General features: G+C 36.5%; 1 protein-coding gene across 1 annotated transcript in view; it reads right to left on the bottom strand.

Annotated features, from left to right (window-relative positions):
* Positions 1 to 5,305: 5,305 nt before the first annotated feature.
* The window catches only part of siah3 (siah E3 ubiquitin protein ligase family member 3), a 49,113-nt gene continuing 32,977 nt past the window's right edge, over positions 5,306 to 21,441 (bottom strand). The window contains exon 2 of the mRNA XM_002940965.4: positions 5,306 to 6,701. Coding sequence (XP_002941011.1) covers positions 6,111 to 6,701 — 591 coding nt within the window. The 3' untranslated portion in view covers positions 5,306 to 6,110. The remainder of the gene's footprint in view (positions 6,702 to 21,441) is intronic.

Below are 21,441 nucleotides of genomic sequence, written 5' to 3' on the forward strand. Positions count from 1 at the left end.
TCAAATGTTGGGTGGAATCATCTGTTTTTAAAAATAATTTGCCATGAACACTGTAGCTAATCCTAGTAAGCGTTTTTACATACATTTATATCGTTTTTACATACATTTATGTTTTTTGCTGTTTTAATATACAGGTATAGGACCCATTATCCAGAATGCTCGGGACCAAGGGGTCTTTCCGTAATTTGGATCTCAATACCTTAAGTCTACTAAAAAAACAATAAAACATTAATTAAACCCAATAGGACTGTTTTGCACCCAATAAGGATTATTTATATCTTAGTTGGAATCAATTACAAGGTACTGTTTTATTATTACAGAGAAAAAGGAAGTCGGTATTAAAATTCTGAATTATTTGATTAAAATGGAGTCTATGGGAGATGGGCATTCCGTAATTCGGAGCTTTCTGGATAACGGGTTTCCGGATAAGGGGTCCGATACCTGTACATATAAAATATTAAGAACAAAAAGAAAATTTGAAGAATTTTGAATCCATGAAAGATGATCTTGTTTATTTAAATTTTTGATTGTCAAAAAAAATGGCAAGCGTACTATAAACCGGTGACATGAAGCTTTATTTACAATTACATAAGAGATAAAAAAATCATTTGATTTGTTTCTGTTACAATGAATCTTTAAAGTAAATAGTTTGCACCATCCAAGTGTTTGTTTCTTGCAATGCACAGGGTTTTTCCGTGGTAATATATATTATAATATTTTTTTTTACATACCAATGATTTTTTTAAATGATAATATCAATTAATGCTGGCAGAGATTGACTGGTTTTTCCTTCATGTAAAATCAGATAATTAATAAGAAAATCTTTTTGCAATAGTCCTCTCAGCGCTTCATCAGGTTTCTTCTATATGATTTGTATTTGGGGATTTGTCTGGTTTAAAAATGATTAATAAACCTGGAGAATGTACGTGGCAAATAAATCAAGATTTTCAAAAACTTCAGTCAAAAAATCTTGAATGAATTACAGCGCAGCATTAGCAAACGGGTGTATAAATAACCTCCAGTTACACAGGGTTGGACTGGAGGGTGCAGGGCCCACCTTGGCTGCCACCCAGGGGCCCCACACCCCCCAAGGTGCCCCTGTTGACCATGCCCCCCGCACCCCCAGCAGGGCCCCCGCCGCACCCCCTAACCCCCAGCAGGGGCCCCCGCCACCCGCCCAACATCCTCCTCTGACGTGTTTCACTTAAGTGTGTTCAGGGGAGGATGTCGGGTGGGTGGCGGGGGTTAGGGGGTGCTGGGGGAGCGGTAAGATGGATTGGGTCTGGGCCACTGGAGCCCAAGGGTTTTCTCCTGTTATTCTGGTAGCCCAGTCCGACCCTGCAGTTACATATAGCACAGATAAAGAAATATTTTGTGGGCTACCTAGTCATTCCATTTTAATATAATATTTTTTCTGAAAAAGTTATTATAGCTCATAAAGTTATATTGCTTTATAATATACTTCTTTTACATTTTGTTTGTCACTCTTGTGAAATTTTTTTGAAAATGTATTTAATCTCCAATCTTCAGATAGTAAATTACAGTCTAACAAAGAGTTTATCCTGAGTTGTAGTTTAATCATTTAAGGGGGGATTTATGAATGTTTGGCTTTGAATTTTTACTGCAATTATTTTGCACTAAAACAAATGAATTTGAATTACAGCTTCCAAAACTCAAATTTGATATTATTAAGTGAATAAAATGTGAAAAACTTGAATTACTGTAAACCATTACAATCTAAAAGCTTGTGAGTTCATGAATCAATGGAAGTTGTAATAGGCAAAATGCAGTCATAACCAAAAAAGTAAAGTAGGAGAGCCCTGTCACTCTACTGTGCGAGTGATTGCCCAGGGGTGTGCATAATCAACAATTAGTCAAAAGAAAAAAAAAAGTCATCCGGGGAATAAACACCTTTGCACCACCCTCTGGTATGCTAGTTTTTAGACCTCATAATAGATAGCTTAAAACTTAACCTTTAATAAGTAAAGTTGAAAAGGTATGTCCCACAGGCTAAAACAGGGGCACGACTAGGTTGCACCCTAAGGGGGAGATTTACCAAGACCCGAACGCTCCAAGCGTATTCTCAGCGTCTGCGCGAAAAATTCGGAAAGGCTCTGCCGCTGTTCCAATGGTTCGGTATGAAAATTCCGTGACTTTCAGATCGCCAATACAATATTATCGTGATTAATACGATTTTTTTCGTAAGCATTTTCGTGATATTTGCGATCTTCAGGAATTTTCGTTTCCAATCCGAATTTTTCCCATTCGGGATTCGAACTCGTGTTTTGATAAATCTGCCCCTAAGTGTTGCAGAAAACACACCCTGCCTTGGAGGAAGTATTGGCTCAGGAATGGGTCGTGGTGGACCACACAATACTGGACCACATAATTCGCTCGCCATACACCCACAAGTAACTCTCACCTATCAACACCATATTCCTTCTTCCCACCCCAAGGCAATCAACATCTGCCTGCCTGAAAGCTAAAAGAATGCACCTGACATGCATTTCACTCAGAGCAGCCAAGCTAAAGCTGTAAAGCTCAGCTGCACCGAGCAAAACGCGTGTACCTTTTTAACTTAATTAAAGATTAAGATTTAATCTATTATGGGGTATAAGAATTAGCATACTAAAGGGTGGTGCAAAGGTGTTTATTCTCCGGATCACTTTTTCTTTTTCTTTCAGCAAAATGTAGTCAATTTTTTTTTTAATTTCATGCATTCTGCATTCAAGCTTTTTTCACGGCTTTATTCGATCAAGGTTTTTAGATTCTAATTTTTTTTTTTTTAGAAATAGGCAAACATTCAAGTAAAAATGTTGAGTTTATTCAAAAACTCTAAAATGTACAAATTTGAATTTTGATAAATAGGTCTCCCTATGTAAAGCAAGCTTAGATTGTGATCTTAAGCAATTTTTTGAATTTGCTGATGTATATTTGTACGAGATTGTCTTTTTTTCCCCTCTAAATATAAATATTTTAGCATAGAAGCGACTGTGGACATATTATGACAAGTCCTTACCTTGGATTACCCCATTTTGATCCCCACAGTAATCAAACCAATCAAAAACTTGAAAGGAAAGGACTGTAGGTCATTGAACCATGTTCCCCTTTTATTAAGGTAGCGGTACAATTTGAATTCATTTTCTAAGAAACATGTAAAGGTGTGCAGCGCCATGACTGACTTCTCAGCCATACACATAAAGGTCCAAAAGGGACCTGGCAATATGTCAGGGGGAGGGGGGACCTAAGCAAGTCCCATTTTTGCTCACACCAATAAATAATGAACTGGGTTGACTGAAGATCTCCTTTGGCACATTCAAGAAGTAACTGGCCAGTCTGGAACTTCATGTAACTGCATCACTGCATACCAAAGTCATTAGTCAACCTGATAAATGCAATCTGCCAATCCAGAATTGGGGCCCAGTTGCACAGTATCCAACTACAAGATGATTCAAAGGATAATGCAAAAACTGGGCACAATGTAGCCATCCCAAGGTCTAAATACTAAATGTAAAGCAGCAGTATTGGTAAATGGTGTTGTATGTTGGGTTAGAAAACAAAACACAGTGTGGCCACTGAAACAAGAGGGGCAGACTTATAGTCTTTAGTATATTTTGTGAAATGGAAACAAGGCTTACAGTTTGGTAAATACCTATACTTAAAATTTGTCTGAATCCTTAGGGGCAGATTTATCAAAATTCAAGTTTGTAAAAAAAAACCAAAACAAAACAGGTGGAGTTTTTTCTTGAATCATGAGAAAAAATATAGCGGCTGATTTCTCAAAATTTGAGTTTGTTTTTTTCACGATTCAAGAGAAAATGCAGTAAAAGAAAATGCAAATGCGACTATACTCGAGAATATTCTTAAGAACCATGAATAGTTGATATTTATTAAAAAAAAGTCAGAGAAAAGTGGCAAGGAAAACCCCAGCAAGAGAAACATCTAAACATTTGAGTTTTTTAGTCTCATTGAAAATGAATGGAACATCTTGATTCCTGCCAGCCTACAACTTTTTTTTTTTAATTTGGTTGTGCTTTTTTCTTAAATAAGCTTTTTGAAAAGATGACTTTTGTCTCAGTTATTTTTTTCACATCTTCAGGTTTTTTTCATGAACTCAAATTTTGAAAAATTGGCCCCTTAATGTCTGCTCAGTTCTGTCAGTGAGCAGAATGACGTTCAACTACTCATAGCAGTCAAAATATTCTATGAAACGAAAGCATGTATCTGCATTGAGACACTGACACTTTCCTTACTGTCAGGAAAACTTTCTTGAAGACAAGAAAATGTTTTGCAAATATGCAATACTTTAGGATTCCTGAGTTCATTTTTTTATTTAAGAAAATTAGCCTCGAAGACTTCATTACATCTACAATGTCACTCAACACCCAGCAAGGGAACTTGTGTATGCCTTGCTTAAAATCATGGTTTTTTTTAGGAAAGTGTAATATTTCTATATTATTTGAAATGCTCTATTATTTTGCTGGAAAAAAACTGCCTTTAGTAATTGCAGATCTGTACTTAGATCTTTGGCCTCTGCTATGTTATGTCTGCAAAGAAAGAAAAATGAGAGTGGTGCACATCTGAACTGGAAAAACTGCTTAGACGCTGTAATGTACCAAGCGCCAATACAAACATACAGAATATATAACCACTATTTCCAATTTACCCAGTTAAAAAAATAGGATTGTATTAGAAATGTATGGAAAAGTAACCTAAAACTGTACATAACATCTGGACTTTAAAAAGTACCCTATTATTGTTGTTTGGAATTACAAACAAATTTATGGTTAATTATTATAACTATCCATGCTCATATTTATGTCTGCAAAGCATTTCTGTGATTCTGAGCAAACTGAGGGAAGCTGGTCTTTTTTAAATGTTTGTACAGGTATGGGATCCATGATCCCTTGTCCGGAAACCCATTATCCAAATTACAGAAAGGCCATCTCCCGTAGACTCCATTATAAGCAAATCTAATTTTTAAAAATGATTTCCTTTTTCTCTGTAATAATAAAACAGAACCTTGTACTTGATCCCAACTAAAATATAATTAACCCTTATTGGAGGCAAAGGAAGCTTATTGGGTTTATTCAATATTTAATTTTTTTTTTACCAGACGTAAATTATGGAGATCCAAATTACAGAAAGATCCCTTATCCAGAAAACCCCAGGTCCTGAGCATTCTGGATAACAGATCCCATACCTGTACCACCAGTTTTATTGGAGTTGTATGGAATATACTACAGGTATGAGATCTGTTATCCAGAATGCTTGGGGATTTCCGGATAAGGGACATTGCCATAATTTGGATTACAATACCTTTAATCTACAAATAATAATTTAAACATTAAATAAACCCAATAGGATTGTTTTGCCACCATTATGGGTTATGGATTAGCTGGAATCAAGTTCAATTTTATTATAACAGAAAAATGAAATAATTTTGAATTATTTGCTTAGAATGGACTCTCTTGGAGATGACCTTTCTGCTATTTAGAACTTTCTGGATAACAGGTTTTGGGATAAGCGACCCCATACCTGTTCCATGTATATATTTTAAGACCAAATACAAGTTTTATTGCAAATATTACGTCTGTGGAAAGGGAAATGTGTTTAAAATACATTTTTCTATTCCTGCATGTATTGCTCTTTATATACTATATATACCGGAGTGAAAAGTTGATCTTAACTAGTTAGACACAGGCAAAACTAGTTAAAAGGGATAGGGTTAATAATAAACCTAATTTAAAAGTAGTACAATGTTACCAGCCTGCTCAACTAGCAGGAATTTCCAAGTATATATTTATATATACATATATATATGTCTGTGTGTGTATGTTCAAGTATATTCATATACATTTATTTAACATGGTATAAAAATGCAATTTGCCTTACTGTTAATCTTTGCACAAAAGAACTGCCATTTTGTGAACATGAAAATTGTTTATAAACGTTGTCAGGGCAACTTACATCTGAAAACATTTATAAGGAAGTAAAAATGGAATTTCTTTTACAGAAAGACCCCCACAAGCAATAAAAAGCTCAAATGACCCAAGACCAAGCATTATAAAGTACATTTGAATGAATGCTGTTAGAGTGATGGGCAAAAATCATTTCTCAGGTTCCACAGAACAAGGTTTGCTGGCGGCTATTGCAATTCCAATAGCCAGGCTGCCATTATCAGAAAAAAGCTGAGCCACTGAGGCATTAAGTATCAGGCAATCTCCATCTGTAATTACAGAGTCAACACAGTCAAAAACTGAACGGGGAGTGGATTCCCATGTCAGTTTCCTTCTGTTCCTGTTCAGCTCCAGTTTGTAGTTAAAATTCTGTGCCTGAGCAGATGTGCCAATCAGCATCATGGTAGCAAAGAATTGGGGGTAGCCTTGATATTTCTCTTGCTTCCTAAGTACGAGGAGAAAGTGGTGACCCAGGCAGGAATGCGTAATTATCCAATCCACCGGTGCTGGAAGGTGCATGTCTGTTGCTAGAAATACAATTTCTGTTCCATGAAGAATGTTAATCGTGTGAGATTGCGTCAGATGAGAAACAATAACCTCCAAGTGGCCTTCCCATTTGCAAGAGTACAAAGGGCAAGTGCAAGAAGTTAGCTGTGGGTCATTGACTGACTGACGGCAAAGATATTGCTCCTTTCTTTCAGAGGAATCCTCCTCAGGGACTGCACTTCTATTAGAACCATTCTGAAAGGCACCAAATAGAAATGTTAAAAACAGGTGACAGGGATACATTTATATTAAGCTCTGAATTGTATTATATAGTGAATCATCCCATCCCTGAAATAAACTTCAGCAATCTTGTGCTACATGTATGGTTAATGAGAGAATGGTTTGTATAACTATATTCAAACTAAATATTTGAATCAGTAAGTGAATCTGTTTTCTAAATCAGGTCAACCTGACAAATAAACCTAAAATATGTTACTAATATTAGGTATACCACCTAATTAGTTACAAATGTAACAATCTGGCAGAGTAGTTCTTGAGTCTGAAAAAAATGTGCATTAAGTTCAACCTTCTTTTACATTATTCATAATTAGTTTCATTTTATCCATTAAAAAGGCAAAGCTCATTTTAAATCAGCCTACAGTTTTAATCAAGGGGACAAAATCCTTTCTGTATCTAAATTAGCAATTAAACCAGTCTGTGGCTAAAACTTCATTTTTATAAATTCTAACAGACAAATGAATAAGGATTCTTGTGTACCTGAAGAAGGGGTTGTTCCCCGAATGCTTGTGCCACATCTCTGCAATACATGAATTCAAGTCATCTGCTTGTGTATGTTGGTGTGTGTCTTCCCTGTATGAGGCTCAAGGTACTTATTGTTTCTCATTACTTTCCCAGGAGAGAAATAAACTATAATGTAAGATAGTTGGCTTATGGAATATGTGCATCTTTGAGGGGCGTGAAGGTCAAGCAATGTTTATACGGTTTCTTGTTATTGCAAGATAATACAAATGCAATGTATTAGCCACCGGAGGGAATTTAAGATCACAAACAAGACAAATAAGTGCTTAAAATCCTTTGCATTCATTTCTAGCTAGTGCAAAGTACTTATCTACCAAATTTTGGAAGTGTTTTCACAAACAGATCTAGCAAATATATATTAACTACAGAATGGAACAACCATCTGAGTTCTTCAGGATCCTTTGCATTACTTTCTCAGTGTCAGTAGGCAAGCCAACCCAACGACACTATTGATCAGCCACAACTTATTTCAAGAATAATCTTTATGTGGATACTCTTTTTGCCTTGGCTTCATGATGCCAATTTTCTTACATCCCCTGTTTGTTTGCATGTTTTTCCTTAAGTTATGCAAAGCTGTACATATCAGCCCTTATTGTGGGACATATTGGGCTCTTGACTTTTTTTTACCCAAGGGGCTAATTTATTAATGTTTGTATCTCTGGCTCAGACAATCTGAAGTAAGAAGGCATGAGAGATCTTAATATAGGTCATGTTTGCTTGCACTGATTGATTTTTTTGTGAAAATAAAACTTTACAGCTTAACATCTAAAAACTGGTGACTGTGGTATAATAAAAAAGATTGTGCAAAAGAATTAGTACAAATTAACACCTCTCATGTGTTTTCTTACTTTGGACAATGTTTTTGTTCCCTTGCAGAATCAGAAGAATTCTTACTCTAGTCCGCATCCACCATGTTTGGAGAAAGACCATGAAGCCAGTTTAGCAGATTAAGGTACAATGATGGGTGATTCTGAATCAGTAAACACCATACATGTAGTTTGCAAATGGAGATAATAAGAATGGGGAATTTTGCCAGGGGCATTTATACTGGCCTCACTGGATGTTCTATTCAATTATCCAGCAAGCTAAACACTTTTGCATAATAACTTTCAGACTACGAGGTAATGATGAAAGTGTTTACTCATACAAATAGTGTGGAACTGTAAATACAAAAACATAGAGAACCCTAATGCTTAAATGTTCAAGAGAGCCATGGACATCTGTTTTGCTGAGAGACATCTAAATCTGATCATTTTTTGTTAGAAATCAGTTCTATAAATGGAATACTGCTGGATGTGATTTCCTAATATTCGGTACCCTAGGGTATGAAAGGAGAATTTAGCTTGACATGTTGTTCATAAAATAATGCTATTCAGCTCTGCTATATATTATTTTCTTTCAACATGCCTTAGATAGGCTGTTTCATCTTTTACCCTGCATGTCTCCGGAATCTTCTATAGAATAAATAGAATGACATGGCAGCTTGAGATAAAAACATATTTCACGTGTCTGTGTATTACATGCAGTGCTTGTATTTCCTTTACGTGGTTTAAACTACTTCTAATGTTCAATGTCACTTTTTATTTGTATGTGCAAATGTTTTGACCTTATGTTTTCATACAGTTATTTATAACCATAGGAATATCATGACTCTGCTGGGGCACATCATTGTTTCCATGGCAACAACTGTATTTTTTCTTATCTCCTCCAGGACCACCTTGTTCTAAAACCCTCATTTGTGCCATTTGCCCCATAATATTATGCATTGCTTATCTTTAAAAAGTAGATAAGCACGTTACCTCTTGTATCGGTTATTGGTAGTTTTTATTTTTTTGTATGTAATCTGTATGTTTGGGGGCAGATTTATCAAAATGTGAGTTTAGAGCTTAATACATTAAAGCTCATCCATATTTTAATCATTCCTATGGGAGTTTTAGAAGCATATTCATCACATGGTGAGTACTTACTTTAACCCATTGATAAATATAATCCTAAAAATCCCATAGGAATGAATAGAATGTGGTAAGTTTTTAAGGGGGAAATTTACTAAAGCTCGATTTTTTGCCAAAATATGATTTGTAGTTCTTTTGAGATTTATTATGCAAAAAACTACAACAAATCTGAAAGCAAAATGTCTAAAACCTGTCAAAATCACATAGAAGTCAACAGTAGATGTAGAAGATCTTTCTTTGCTTTGTTGTTTTAGAGGCTTTTGGGGCTTTTTGACACTGTCAACTATGAAAAAGTTGTTGGTTTTGCGTTTTTTCCCACATCTTTTTTGGTTGGTGCTTTATTTATTTATGGGGCTCCCCATAAACTTACATTTTGAATAACCTGCCCCTTGGTGTATACATGTTGCTATTAGTGATGAGCGAATCTGTCCTATTTCCCTTCAAGGGAAAATTCGCAAACTGGGGAAATGCCTGACATCAAAAAAATTGTGTGTCAAAAGAATTGTTACACAACAATTTTTTGAAACGCGCCATTTTCCCTGTTTGGCTAATTTCTAGGCAAAGCAAAATGGATAGATTTGCTCATCACTAGTAGCAACATGTATTTATCTGTTATCAACATGTTTTATCAACATGTATTTAATCTTTTGATTAGAGAGACAATTCGCCGCCCGTCAAAAGAATTGTCACCCACATCAAAAGAATTGTCGCAATCGTCAAAAGAATTTTCCACGGCAAATTTTGTCACCCATGACTCGATAAAATCCGCCAATGGTGACAAAAAGGAAGTTCCCTGCGCATTGCCTGGTGAATTTTTTCCGCCCCTCACTAGTTGCTACTACTAATAGGTAAAAACCTATACTTGCATACTTTTATGTTCTTCACCTTCTGATCATTGTCTACATTTAGAATAGTAATACAAAGACCAGTGAAGGGTAATTATTTGATTACTAAGTGCAGAATTCCTTAATTACATGGGCAGCCCATCTCTGTAACTAAATCCTTCAGTTACTATTATTCATTTTGCTTTCTCTCTCTAATCACTATGCTCAGGTGTCTTCGTGTTAATAACAAGCATACACAAGCTATATAAAGACATAGAAATATACTTATTGCCTTAAGTCTATACCTTTTATTTTAAGACAATGCTTGATGTCTGTAGGTACTACAGTCATTATATGCCTCATTCTGCAGTACCGCTGCTCAGTATAATCATAAAGTCACAAGTTGACATTGAAGTGTACTTTCTGGGTAGATGCACAGAGATTAATGAGGACAGATTAATTTAAACATGCTTCTGAGTTTACAGGGATATTCTATGCCAATGCTTGACATTTGAAGGAGACAAGGGTATAACTAACAGTGAGAAAGGATCTAATGAATCATTTCAAGGGGCCATTGCATTAGTTGCAACAATATGAAACAAATGTCATCAAACTGTGTCATATGGAATTCACCCTAATTTGCCATTTTGCCAGTTCACTAATTCCAGTGATACAACACCCATGCATTAGATTCCCACCTGTGCCTACAGTGCAATGTTAAGGGATCTTAAGGGAAAACTATACCCCAAACAATGTAGGCTTCTATAAAATATATTGTATAAACAAGCTCATATGTAAAACCCTGCTTAATCTAAATAAAGCATTTTCATATAAATATGCTTTTTAGTAGTATGTGCCATTAGGTAATTCTAAATAGAAAATTACCATTTCAAGAATAAAGGGCCGTCCCTTGGTATTATACGATTCACAGTACACACATATAAACCAAGGCACACATACATGCTAGGCCCCATCAGCCAATCAATGGACAGAGTTCTGCCTTTTGCTCCCACACTACTTCCTGTTACATTTAGAGCTGCATTATTTCCTGTTAGGTGATATATTCCTGTTTAATAGGTCACGTAACATAATTCAAACTATCTGTTAGTTAAATATTTATTCTGGAGGTATGTTTTTCCGTTAATTACGGGAGTTAGTAGAATTTTAGCAGCTAATTTTCAGTTGGTAAATTTTACATAAAGTCATTTAGCCTGCACGTAGGTGTTGGTTTTGCACATGATTTGACTTATTGATACTATAACTATGTGGGTGCAGAAACTAGCTTCTTTTTTTAATGCATTCTTTAAACCAGTGCTAAATCTGAATTGCCAAACAAATTATATTTTGTAATTAATATAGTGTTGATAAACCACAATACATGGTGGGTAATTGTGCAAATAATGTCGGTCTAAACACAGTGACCTCTGAATGTGGAATTGTAGTATTTATGTGGGGCTGACAGTAACAATTTGTCAGAAAAAAAGGCTATTCTCAAAATCAGTGATGCATTTGGAAAATCATGTTCTTTTAATTCTATTCCAATATCTAGCTTCCACTGTGCTTGGAGTTTTATATTAGTATCAGTCTGGATGTGTCTGCATTAGTTATATGCAACAATATATTATGGGCGTCTGTTGTAGCAAACAATTAGCCATGATACAAATAGATGCACTTTGTTTCTAATTCTGAATGTAATTTGTAATCTGTAGCTGTAATGTACATTTCTGCCTATAATTGCTGTGGTAAATGAACAAAATCACATATATTATTTATCTGTGAAAGCAAACAGAAAACGTTATATGTTTCTTTTAATTATATGTTAATGGGGCTCATTTATCAACCCGAGGGAAATTTGTACCTGGGCAGTAAACCAAGGCAACCAATCAACAATATGCTTTCATTATTCTACTTGCAGTTGGATGAAAGAAAGCTAATCGCTGTTTTGATGCTATGGGTAACTGCCCAGGTACAAATTTGCCCCATGTTGATAAGTAACGGTATTTTAACATTATACCCATTGGCCTGTTCCTCTAAATGAAACATATGAAATGAGAAAGCGAATGAGAACACAGCTTTTATCAGCACCCTGCTGAGTCTGGTTTAACACTTTCTCGCTGTGCACAAAGGCCAATTTCTCTGAGATTTTTAACAACTATGTCTGACATTTTTTCTAAAATATCCAATGCCATGGCAAAAAATCAGTGCAAAAGCAGTGTCTAGGTGTTTGTTCACTTTTCTGGCATAGTTATTCTGTTTAAACCAATGAGGGACTGTTTAATTAACAATATTTTTATTAAACCCAGTCTGCATTTGGACAGAAACAATATGAATGTTAGTGGTACACTGAATTAAACTGTATTGGCAACATGTTCAATTAAGAAAAAGTTAGGGGTTATTGTATATAACAGGAATACAAACATAGTTTTGCCTCTATAGGCTAGTGGCACAAGGGGAGATTAGTTACCTGTGGTAGCCGAGATTTAACTGCAGGCGACTAATCTCCCCGTGTGCCACTAGCCTAAAGAGGCAAAACAGTGTTAATCTCCCTAAAATGCTTTCCCACCTGCCAGTGGGAAGGTATTAAGTTGAGATTAGTCGCCAGTGATAGCTGAGATTTAACCAAAGGCAACTCATCTCCACATGTGCCCTTAAAGATCCCTAGTAAGACCTCACCTTGACTGTACATTGCATTTGTAGAAGCATTTATAAATGTGTAATTAAAGTTCCCTAATGCCTTTACGATGGACTTTTATCTCCTTGGCCAAGCAAAATAGCCTAGGCTCCAGTTATTATGTATATAAATGCATGTATGTTTGTGCGTATGTGCATATTTATTGATGCTGGAAGATACAGTGATGGGGTGAACATGACACGCAAGTGACTTTTTAATTATTACTATTTTCCCGCAAAATATATTTAAAATTAAGATTTTTTTTTTATTGCTACTACTATACAATACCAGATTTTCTAACACAGTTAAAACAGGAGTTTCAGAAAGGGATAAAAAACAGGAAATGGGACAAAAAGATGCTTGTTTTCTTTCCTTCTGGGATTTAGTCAGTGTGGTAGTTTCTTCTCTTTGGAAGAAGAACCTTAAGTGCAGGTTGACTGAAACAGTTGCTCATACTCTTATGCCACTCGCTAGTTAAGCTTGTAGAACTGAAGTAGTCCTCGAAAGATCCAACCAGGGCTGGGTATTTTTGCCAGTCACATTGGAAGCAATTATTTGCTAGCCACATATATTATGTTTCTTGGCTTACAGCAGCGATCCCCAACCAGTGGCTTGTGAGCAACATGTTGCTTAGTAACTCCTTTGATGTTGCTCCCAGTGGCCTCAAAGTACGTGCCCATTTTTGAATTTCTGACTTGGAGCCAAGTTTTGGAGGCATAAAGACCATGTGTACTGCTAAACAGAACCTCTAGTAGTCTGCCTGTCCTTATTGGTCACCTACTAGGAAAGTTTTTGTGCTTGTGTTGCCCCCCAGCTTTTTTTTCATTGAAATGTTGCTCACAGGGAAAAAAAAGGTTGGGGATCCCTAGCTTAGAGTATGTCTGTCCGCCATTACTTTGAGAAATCTCAGGTTCTAGCTTAACTAAAACAGCAGCTCCTTCTTGGTCCTTGTCAACCTTGTATGTACAACTAGTAGATTTTAGCCCGTATGATATCCTTAGTTGTGTTGACTAGAATGTGCAATTCATATATTTTTAATTTCTACTAAAAACAGTTGACTCATGTGCACCTTACCCTTGAACACAACTGTAGGTGTCTAGCATCCAATTTAACAAAAACTGCTGTCCAAGTGTTATGCAACCTGTTCTATGTCTAAAGAAACACATGTAGTGTCTGTTCCAGTGCCCTGGATAGATGTCAGTATGTATCATGGGGTTCTCGTGTAGATTTGAGCAATACTCAGTGTTAAAGAAATGCCAGATTTGAAGGTTGAAGTGTATTTGATGTATTTTTGTATAGCATATGCAAGAGTGCTGTCAGAAAGTATACTAAAGGTGGCCATACACGGACCGATTTTTTACTTACAAACGACCGATTCCCGAACGATCCGATGCTATCGTTAAGTTATCGTATAGTTGGTGGTGTACGAACGATCGTCGGCCCACTAAACGAGCCGACATTATCGTCCCCAAAATCGATCGGCCAGGTTTAAAAATTTTGGTCGTTTAACGATAAAATCTGCCAGTTGGTGTGAGTGTCAGACATTTGTCTTTCAACGATTGTTCTCTGCGCATGTCACGATTGCCAGCAGCGGAAGTCAACGACATTCGATCGTACGTAGATGTACGATCGTACGTATTTTACGATAATGATGCGACGAAATCTTTCCCGAATTATCGTTGCCCGTGGATGGCATATCGTATGGGAACTCGATCGCCATACGATCGTTTGTCGATATAATCGTTCATCGCACAACGAGCGAAATCGCCTCGTGTATGGCCACCTTAAGACAACAAATTCAATGGATGATTTAATGCATATTTGAGTTTTTAATAGGGCCAAGCAACAAATGAACAAAGCCTCAAGGTAAGGACAGACCTGCTCTATTAATAAAGATAAATAATCACCATAGGAAATATCCACCTCAGTCATTTCATATACAAAAAGTCTTGCTAGAGTATAATTATTCTTTGTCTGCTCAGTGTGAATTGAAGATATGATTAATTTAACATCCTTAGGTAAACAATGTAGAGGCTGTGAACCTTTGGGGATATTGCCATCTCTGAAATTTTAATAATGTCACTATGTGAATACCAATCTCACATCTAATACACAGTCTGTAATTACTTACTCTAACCAGGCTCTTAATGCAACATTAGCAATTACACTAATTAAAAATAATGAACTTTCACTTGCATTCCACTAAACCTCTTAGTTGAAGTCATGGTCTCTAAGCTCTGTCCAACCATAAATGCTTCTATAAAAGGGGACATTTTGAAATCTCCTTTAAAATGATGTTGAATATTGGGAGAGGAAATATGAAAGAAAAGAATAGGATGCAACACTCACACTTGCCAAACCATTATTGCACTAATGTCTTCAGCACGTTACATTAACCTTTAACGGCTAGTAGTAAATAATAACAAGGTTAGGCTAAAAGCTGCTTCAGTGCACTTTCTAAATGAGGTTATTTATGTATAAATTCTTGGAACTAAATACCTGAACATATGGTTGACTGAATGTAAGCCCCTCATGTATACATTGCAGAAGTTGTAACTATTAACATTGTAATATAAGGATTTGTTGAGAATAATCTGTGATTCTTATGTATGTAATGTTGTTCCTGCTACAAAAGCTCAAGAATTTACTTCAGTTGATTACATTATAGTCAAAGGTAATTGTGTTAGCTTTATAGGAGTGGATTGCTTGCCCCAAAAGCCAGAAGAACATGAAAAGTATTAAATTGCCTCTTTTGTCATTGCTACTGCTGTGTTTATGTTGCCAACCATTTCTCAGGAAGTAATAGTAAACTAAAATATATATAGGGACCCAAAGGGTTTGTAGCCCTTATGACTTTAAATCCCTGGTGACCACTTCCTATCACATTTAGGGGCTGATTTACTAACCCACGAATCCGACCCGAATTGGAAAAGTTCCGACTTGAAAACGAACATTTTGCGACTTTTTCGTATGTTTTGCGATTTTTTCGGATTCTTTACGAATTTTTCGTTACCAATACGATTTTTGCGTAAAAACGCGAGTTTTTCGTATCCATTACGAAAGTTGCGTAAAATCTGGCGATTTTTCGTAGCGTTAAAACTTACGCGAAACTTTGCACCTTTTAAGTTTTAACGCTACGAAAAATGCGCAACTTTTTGCGTAAGTTTTAACGCTACGAAAAATCGCAACTTTTTACGCAACTTTCGTAACGAAAAACTCGCGTTTTTACGCAAAAAATCGTATTGGTAACGAAAAATTCGTAAAGAATCCGAAAAAATCGCAAAACATACGAAAAAATCGCAAAATACCGATCATTACAAAAAAAACGCAATCGGACTCATTTCGACCCGTTCGTGGGTAAGTAAATCAGCCCCATAATGTATTGTTTGAAAAAAGTGGCACTTCCTCTTTGGCCTTCCACTGTTGTACCATGTGGATGTGTTCAGAGATAGTGATGATCAAATATTTCGCCAGGCTTGGATTCGCAGCAAATTTCTGCGTTTCGCCACTGGCGGATTTTTTATTGAAACAGATGAAAAAATTCGCTGCACGTCCAAAAATTGTCGCCCACGTCAAAAGAATTGTCGCGAAGCAAGAAAATTGTCTCCCGCGGCAAAACAATTGTCGCAGGTGACAATTTTCTTTTGACGGGCAACATTTTCGCCGTTTCGCAAAACTTTTGAAAGATTTGCGAATTTTTCAGCGAAGCGAAACTGGACTAATTCGCTCATCACTATTCAGAGATCCTCCAGTCAACAAGGCCTAGTAAAGCTGTTCAGCCCTAGACAGACAACCCTTCTAATGAAGTCAGGGAACAGGGGCCCCATCCATGAGGTTTAGTCAGTTACAGGATAGTTACTGTTATAGCACATTCTAGGAACATGAGATAGTCAGGAAGAGCTAGAAAGCAACCTGTCCAACAAGGATTGTTAGCTGGAGGAAGCTCTCCCCTAGTCTCTGGTAACCTAAGTGAATGAACCAGAGTGCTGAAGAGAGATCAAGTTATATTTTCTCCCTGATCCATTACTGCTGTAGGGAATCCAGACCCTATTCACTAGAGACCGTAGAAGGTGAACCTTTTAACCTACCAGGCTATCTCCACAGGAAGTTACCTGTGCTTCTCTGCCTTGAATGAACCCATTTGATCTGTAACCTAATTTTTCTACTTAACCATATACCTAATCTTTCTTGGCCTTGGTAGCCAAGATAGGGTTACATATATTATAGAGCTCATCCATATATATATTTGATCACTGCACTAGCAGAAGAAAGTAAGCCCTAGTATAACAATGGCTTAAAAATATTTAAGGTGTAAGGTGGACAGCGTAAGGGCACACTAATAGTAAATTCAGGGTTTATTAAAACTCTGCCAAGCATATTAACGACAGGGTGTAAGCCACCTCTTCTTCTGTTTTTTCAAAGAAGAAAATATGTACTAGCTGATATATTTACTAGCCTTTACTACCACTATATTTACTAGATTTACTAGGTATGTAATCTAGGTGTACCAGACTCGCGCCCAGTAAATCGGATCCAACAAAGGCTCTGGGAGTGATGCAACTCTTACTTTAAATATGCTAGTTTGCAGTGGGCACTTTGATTGTGGACTCAATTATGGGTCTCTGGGGAAAAAAAACTACATTATGGGTAAAAAATATGGTGATTTGCATTCAAAATTGCACACTGCACTTGCGGTAAATGACCCCTTATGTTTTGTGGCTTTGCAATTAAGATTCAGAGAGAAAGAGATGGTACGTAATTATGAGAGAGCATGGATACTATTGAATCGATTTTGGAAATGATCACGACTGGAAGAGCAGCCAAAGATTACAATTAATCTCTCGTCTGCTGAGAACAAGAATGATAATATCCACACTGGCACGTTAAGAACAGAAAGATTATTTCCCAGACTTACCAGAGAAAGGGATTTATTTATCTTTATTAAACTCTGTAAAACTTCTGCTCTGTAATTGTGTTTTATAACTTTTAGATAGATGACATTCTGTTCCTTCCCGAGCATACTGTATACACACAGGGAGCCTTTAAATGTATGGTGAGCATTTATCTATTCTGTAGTTATTTCTGTGTTTAAAGAACTATAAACCGTTTCATCCAGTAAATTTTAACTGATATGTTTTTATTAATCATTACAAGAGGCATGGTTATATGGTCTATACAATACATGTAAAGACCTGTGTGTAAAAGTCCCAGAAGTTTGAGAATGAGGAAAAAAAAAGAACCATTGAATGTTGTGATCAACAAACAGCATTGCTGTAAAGGGTAGATGGCCATGACAATGGCATAGACTGGAGAGTACAAGTATGGGAACTGTTATCCAGAATGCTTGAGACCTAGGATTTTCTGGATAAGGGGTCTTTCCATCATTTGGAACTCCACAGTGTACTAAAAATTAATTTAAACATGAATTTACCACAGTAGATTTACTGTGATTAATGATATCTTAGTTGGGATCAGGTACATGGTACTGTTTTATAATTACAGAGAAAAGGAAATCGTTTTTAAAAATTGGAATCATTTTATTAAAATGGAGTCTATAAGAGACGGCCTTCCCATAATTCAGAGCTTTCTTGATAACGGGTTTCTGGATCTATACTTGATCTATACCTGTATACCTGACTAGGTGAAAATGAGGCTGAAAATGATGTTACTCGGAGAGTAGTAGACTAATGCAAAGCCTGGGAACAATTACTGGTTTTATTAATCACACACAAACCAGCCCTCATTATAAATATAACTCGCCATACGTAGACATATATAACCATTTATAAATAAGTTAACACGACAAACTCATAGCTTTTCTGCACATGTAAATATATTGTGTGAGCGTCCAGTTTTAGTTAAAAAGGATTAGATATTGCCAATACACTACTAAATCAGGAGCGGTAATTGGGATATATAGATACAAAAATATAAATGTTATATTTATGAGTGACAACAAAACCAACATACCTACTAAAAATATAATGGCATGGCACTACAGAGATACAAATTTTTTTTTTACTCATATAATCAACATATACTGTATCTGTATTGAAACTTAACTGGCCCTTAAAGGAGAAGGAGAGGTAAAAACTAAGTAAGCTTTATCAGAAAGGTCTATGTAAATAGAGCCATAAGCACTCACAGAAAACCAGCACGTTTCTGCTCAGTTTACTCCCTTCACCCTCTCCCCCTCCCTTTTTCTCCACCCCCTTTCATAAGAATTTGCTCCCCCCTTCCAACCCTGTGTAATCTGAGCTACCAGCAGCTAGAGCTGCAGCATGGAAGCTACTGAGACCAAGCTAAAATGGCAGCTGCTATCTTAAACAAACTAAGGGAGCTTCAATGGCTGTTTACTCAGGTATGGTAAAGCTTTCTACAGAATAAATATACCATTCTAGCTTGCACTATTGTGACTAATCCATTGGCACTAAAATGCCAAAATGCCTTTCCTTCTCATTTTAAGGAAAGGTTTTACATTAAAAAAACAATCAATAATAGGAATCTGTAATGGGAAACCCATGGAACTCTTTCATTGTTCCTTTTGGAGCCCAAACATGAAGGAAATCATTGTCTTTTATGCTGCAGTGTTTGACAGCATGGGTCATATTTTTGACCTTCTAATAACTAATGTTTTCCCCAGTTAGTAATAGATGATGGTTTCAGGTGTGTCATTACCAGTGGGCTGTTCTAACTCAAAAATGGCTTTGCAGTGCTAGAATAGTTGGGTTTTAAAGACTGAAAATAAATTAAGATATTTACAGCTCACCAATTGAAGCGAAAAGCAAGGATTTAGGTTTCTGGTCAATATAATGGATTTACATTGCAGAGAAAATGTGCTAGATTGAAGTTCAGGTGAAATGTCAATTAATTATTGTTATAAAATATAATAACTAAGACTGAATCTTATGCTAAGTAAGGCATTATTCTGTTTCTGTTAAAGGCTAATTCAGTGCCCTCATGTAGTGCGTGGAAAATGAAAATTACAGCCTCTAAAACTATGCATGGGTCAGGGGTTAGAATAACATTGAAAGTAATGCAAAACATTCAAAATATTCAAAACAAAAACCTTTAGTTACAATCAAGTACAAGGCAGTGTCTTATTGTTACTGAGAAAAATTAAATCACTTTTAAAAATGATTTGTTTAGTCAGAATAAGTCCATCCCATAATGTAATGTTTTCTGGATAATAAGTTTCAAGATAATGTTTCAAGACCCCTTCATTAACAGTTGAAACTGAGAGTCAAATCTCTAACTGCCTCCTGGCCATCTCTAATTGGATGAACCAACGCCACCTCAAACTGAACCTAACAAAAACTGAACTAATGATCTTTCCGCCTAAGCCTGGTCCTACCCCCCCCCCCCCATTTCTATCTCTATTGATGGCACCCTCATCAACCCGGTCGATTCGGCGCATTGTTTGGGGGTGATCTTTGACTCCAGTCTTTTCTTCTCTGACCATATTAACACCACTGTCAAAACCTGTCACTTTTTCTTACGCAATATTGCCAAAATCCGTCCCTTTCTTTCTACTGCAACAGCTAAGCTGCTCATGCATGCTCTCATCCTATCCCGACTTGACTACTGTAACCTGCTACTAACCAGACTCCCTAACTCCCATCTTTCCCCCCTACAGTCTATATTAAATACTGCTGCCAGAATTCTCCTCCTCTCATCCAGGAGAGTTCAGGCGCTTCCCCTGCTAAAGTCCTTATCGTGGCTTCCTATCAAACAAAGAATATCTTACAAACTCCTTCTCTTAACCTTCAAAGCCCTCCATTCCTCTGCTCCTCACTACATCTCTTCCCTTGTGTCTCCGTATGTTCCTGGCTGACTCCTTCGTTCCTTGCAGAGTAATCGTTTGGTTGCACCCCCCACCACTACTGCTGTTTCCCGCCTTAAACCTTTCTGCCTTGCTGCCCCTTACATTTGGAATGCCCTCCCTGATTTCCTCCAAAGAGAATCCTCCCTCAGTCTTTTTAAAACCAAACTAAAAGACTACCTTTTGGAGCACTCACCCAGCACCTGATCTGGGAATCAGCACTTATATTGTAGTGTAACCCACTGTAACCTACAGCACTTATATTTGCCTATTTGTGTCTGTAAGTTACCCTCCCATATAGATTGTAAGCTCTACGGGGCAGGGACCTCCTTCCTCTTGTGTCTTTGACTCTTAACTTATTGCAACTGTATTTATCTTGTATTTATCTGTATTTATTGTTATACTTTGTATTCATCTATTATTATCTTAATAATTCCCTGTTGTATTAATGTATTCTACTGTACAGTGCTGTGTACATAAGTAGCGCTTTATAAATAAAGATATACATACATACATACATATACATACATGTATGAAATAGCTGTATATATACATATATAAGGCAGGATAGCGCCATTTCTACCATCAGATACCAAATAAATACTACCAGTTCTTCTACACAACTTTGCTGCCATTTCTTTTGTTGTATAAAAGTAAAATACACAATTTCCGCACTCCCCATTGTCTTTGTATTTTGCTTTCTTATTTACTAAACCAGACTGGGTTCTGTGATTCACTGCAAGCTGGTTTTACATATTTACTTGTTTTAGTTTGATATTTCAGCTCAGAAATAAAACTCTTGAAGGTTTGTTCACCTTTAGATTAAACTTTTAATGTAGAGTGTGATATTCTGAGACTATTTGCAGTATTAATACTATTATTTATTTAATATATACTTTATGTTTTA

The sequence above is a fragment of the Xenopus tropicalis genome, chromosome 2 (assembly GCF_000004195.4).
Source record: "Xenopus tropicalis strain Nigerian chromosome 2, UCB_Xtro_10.0, whole genome shotgun sequence".
NCBI lineage: Eukaryota > Metazoa > Chordata > Amphibia > Anura > Pipidae > Xenopus > Xenopus tropicalis.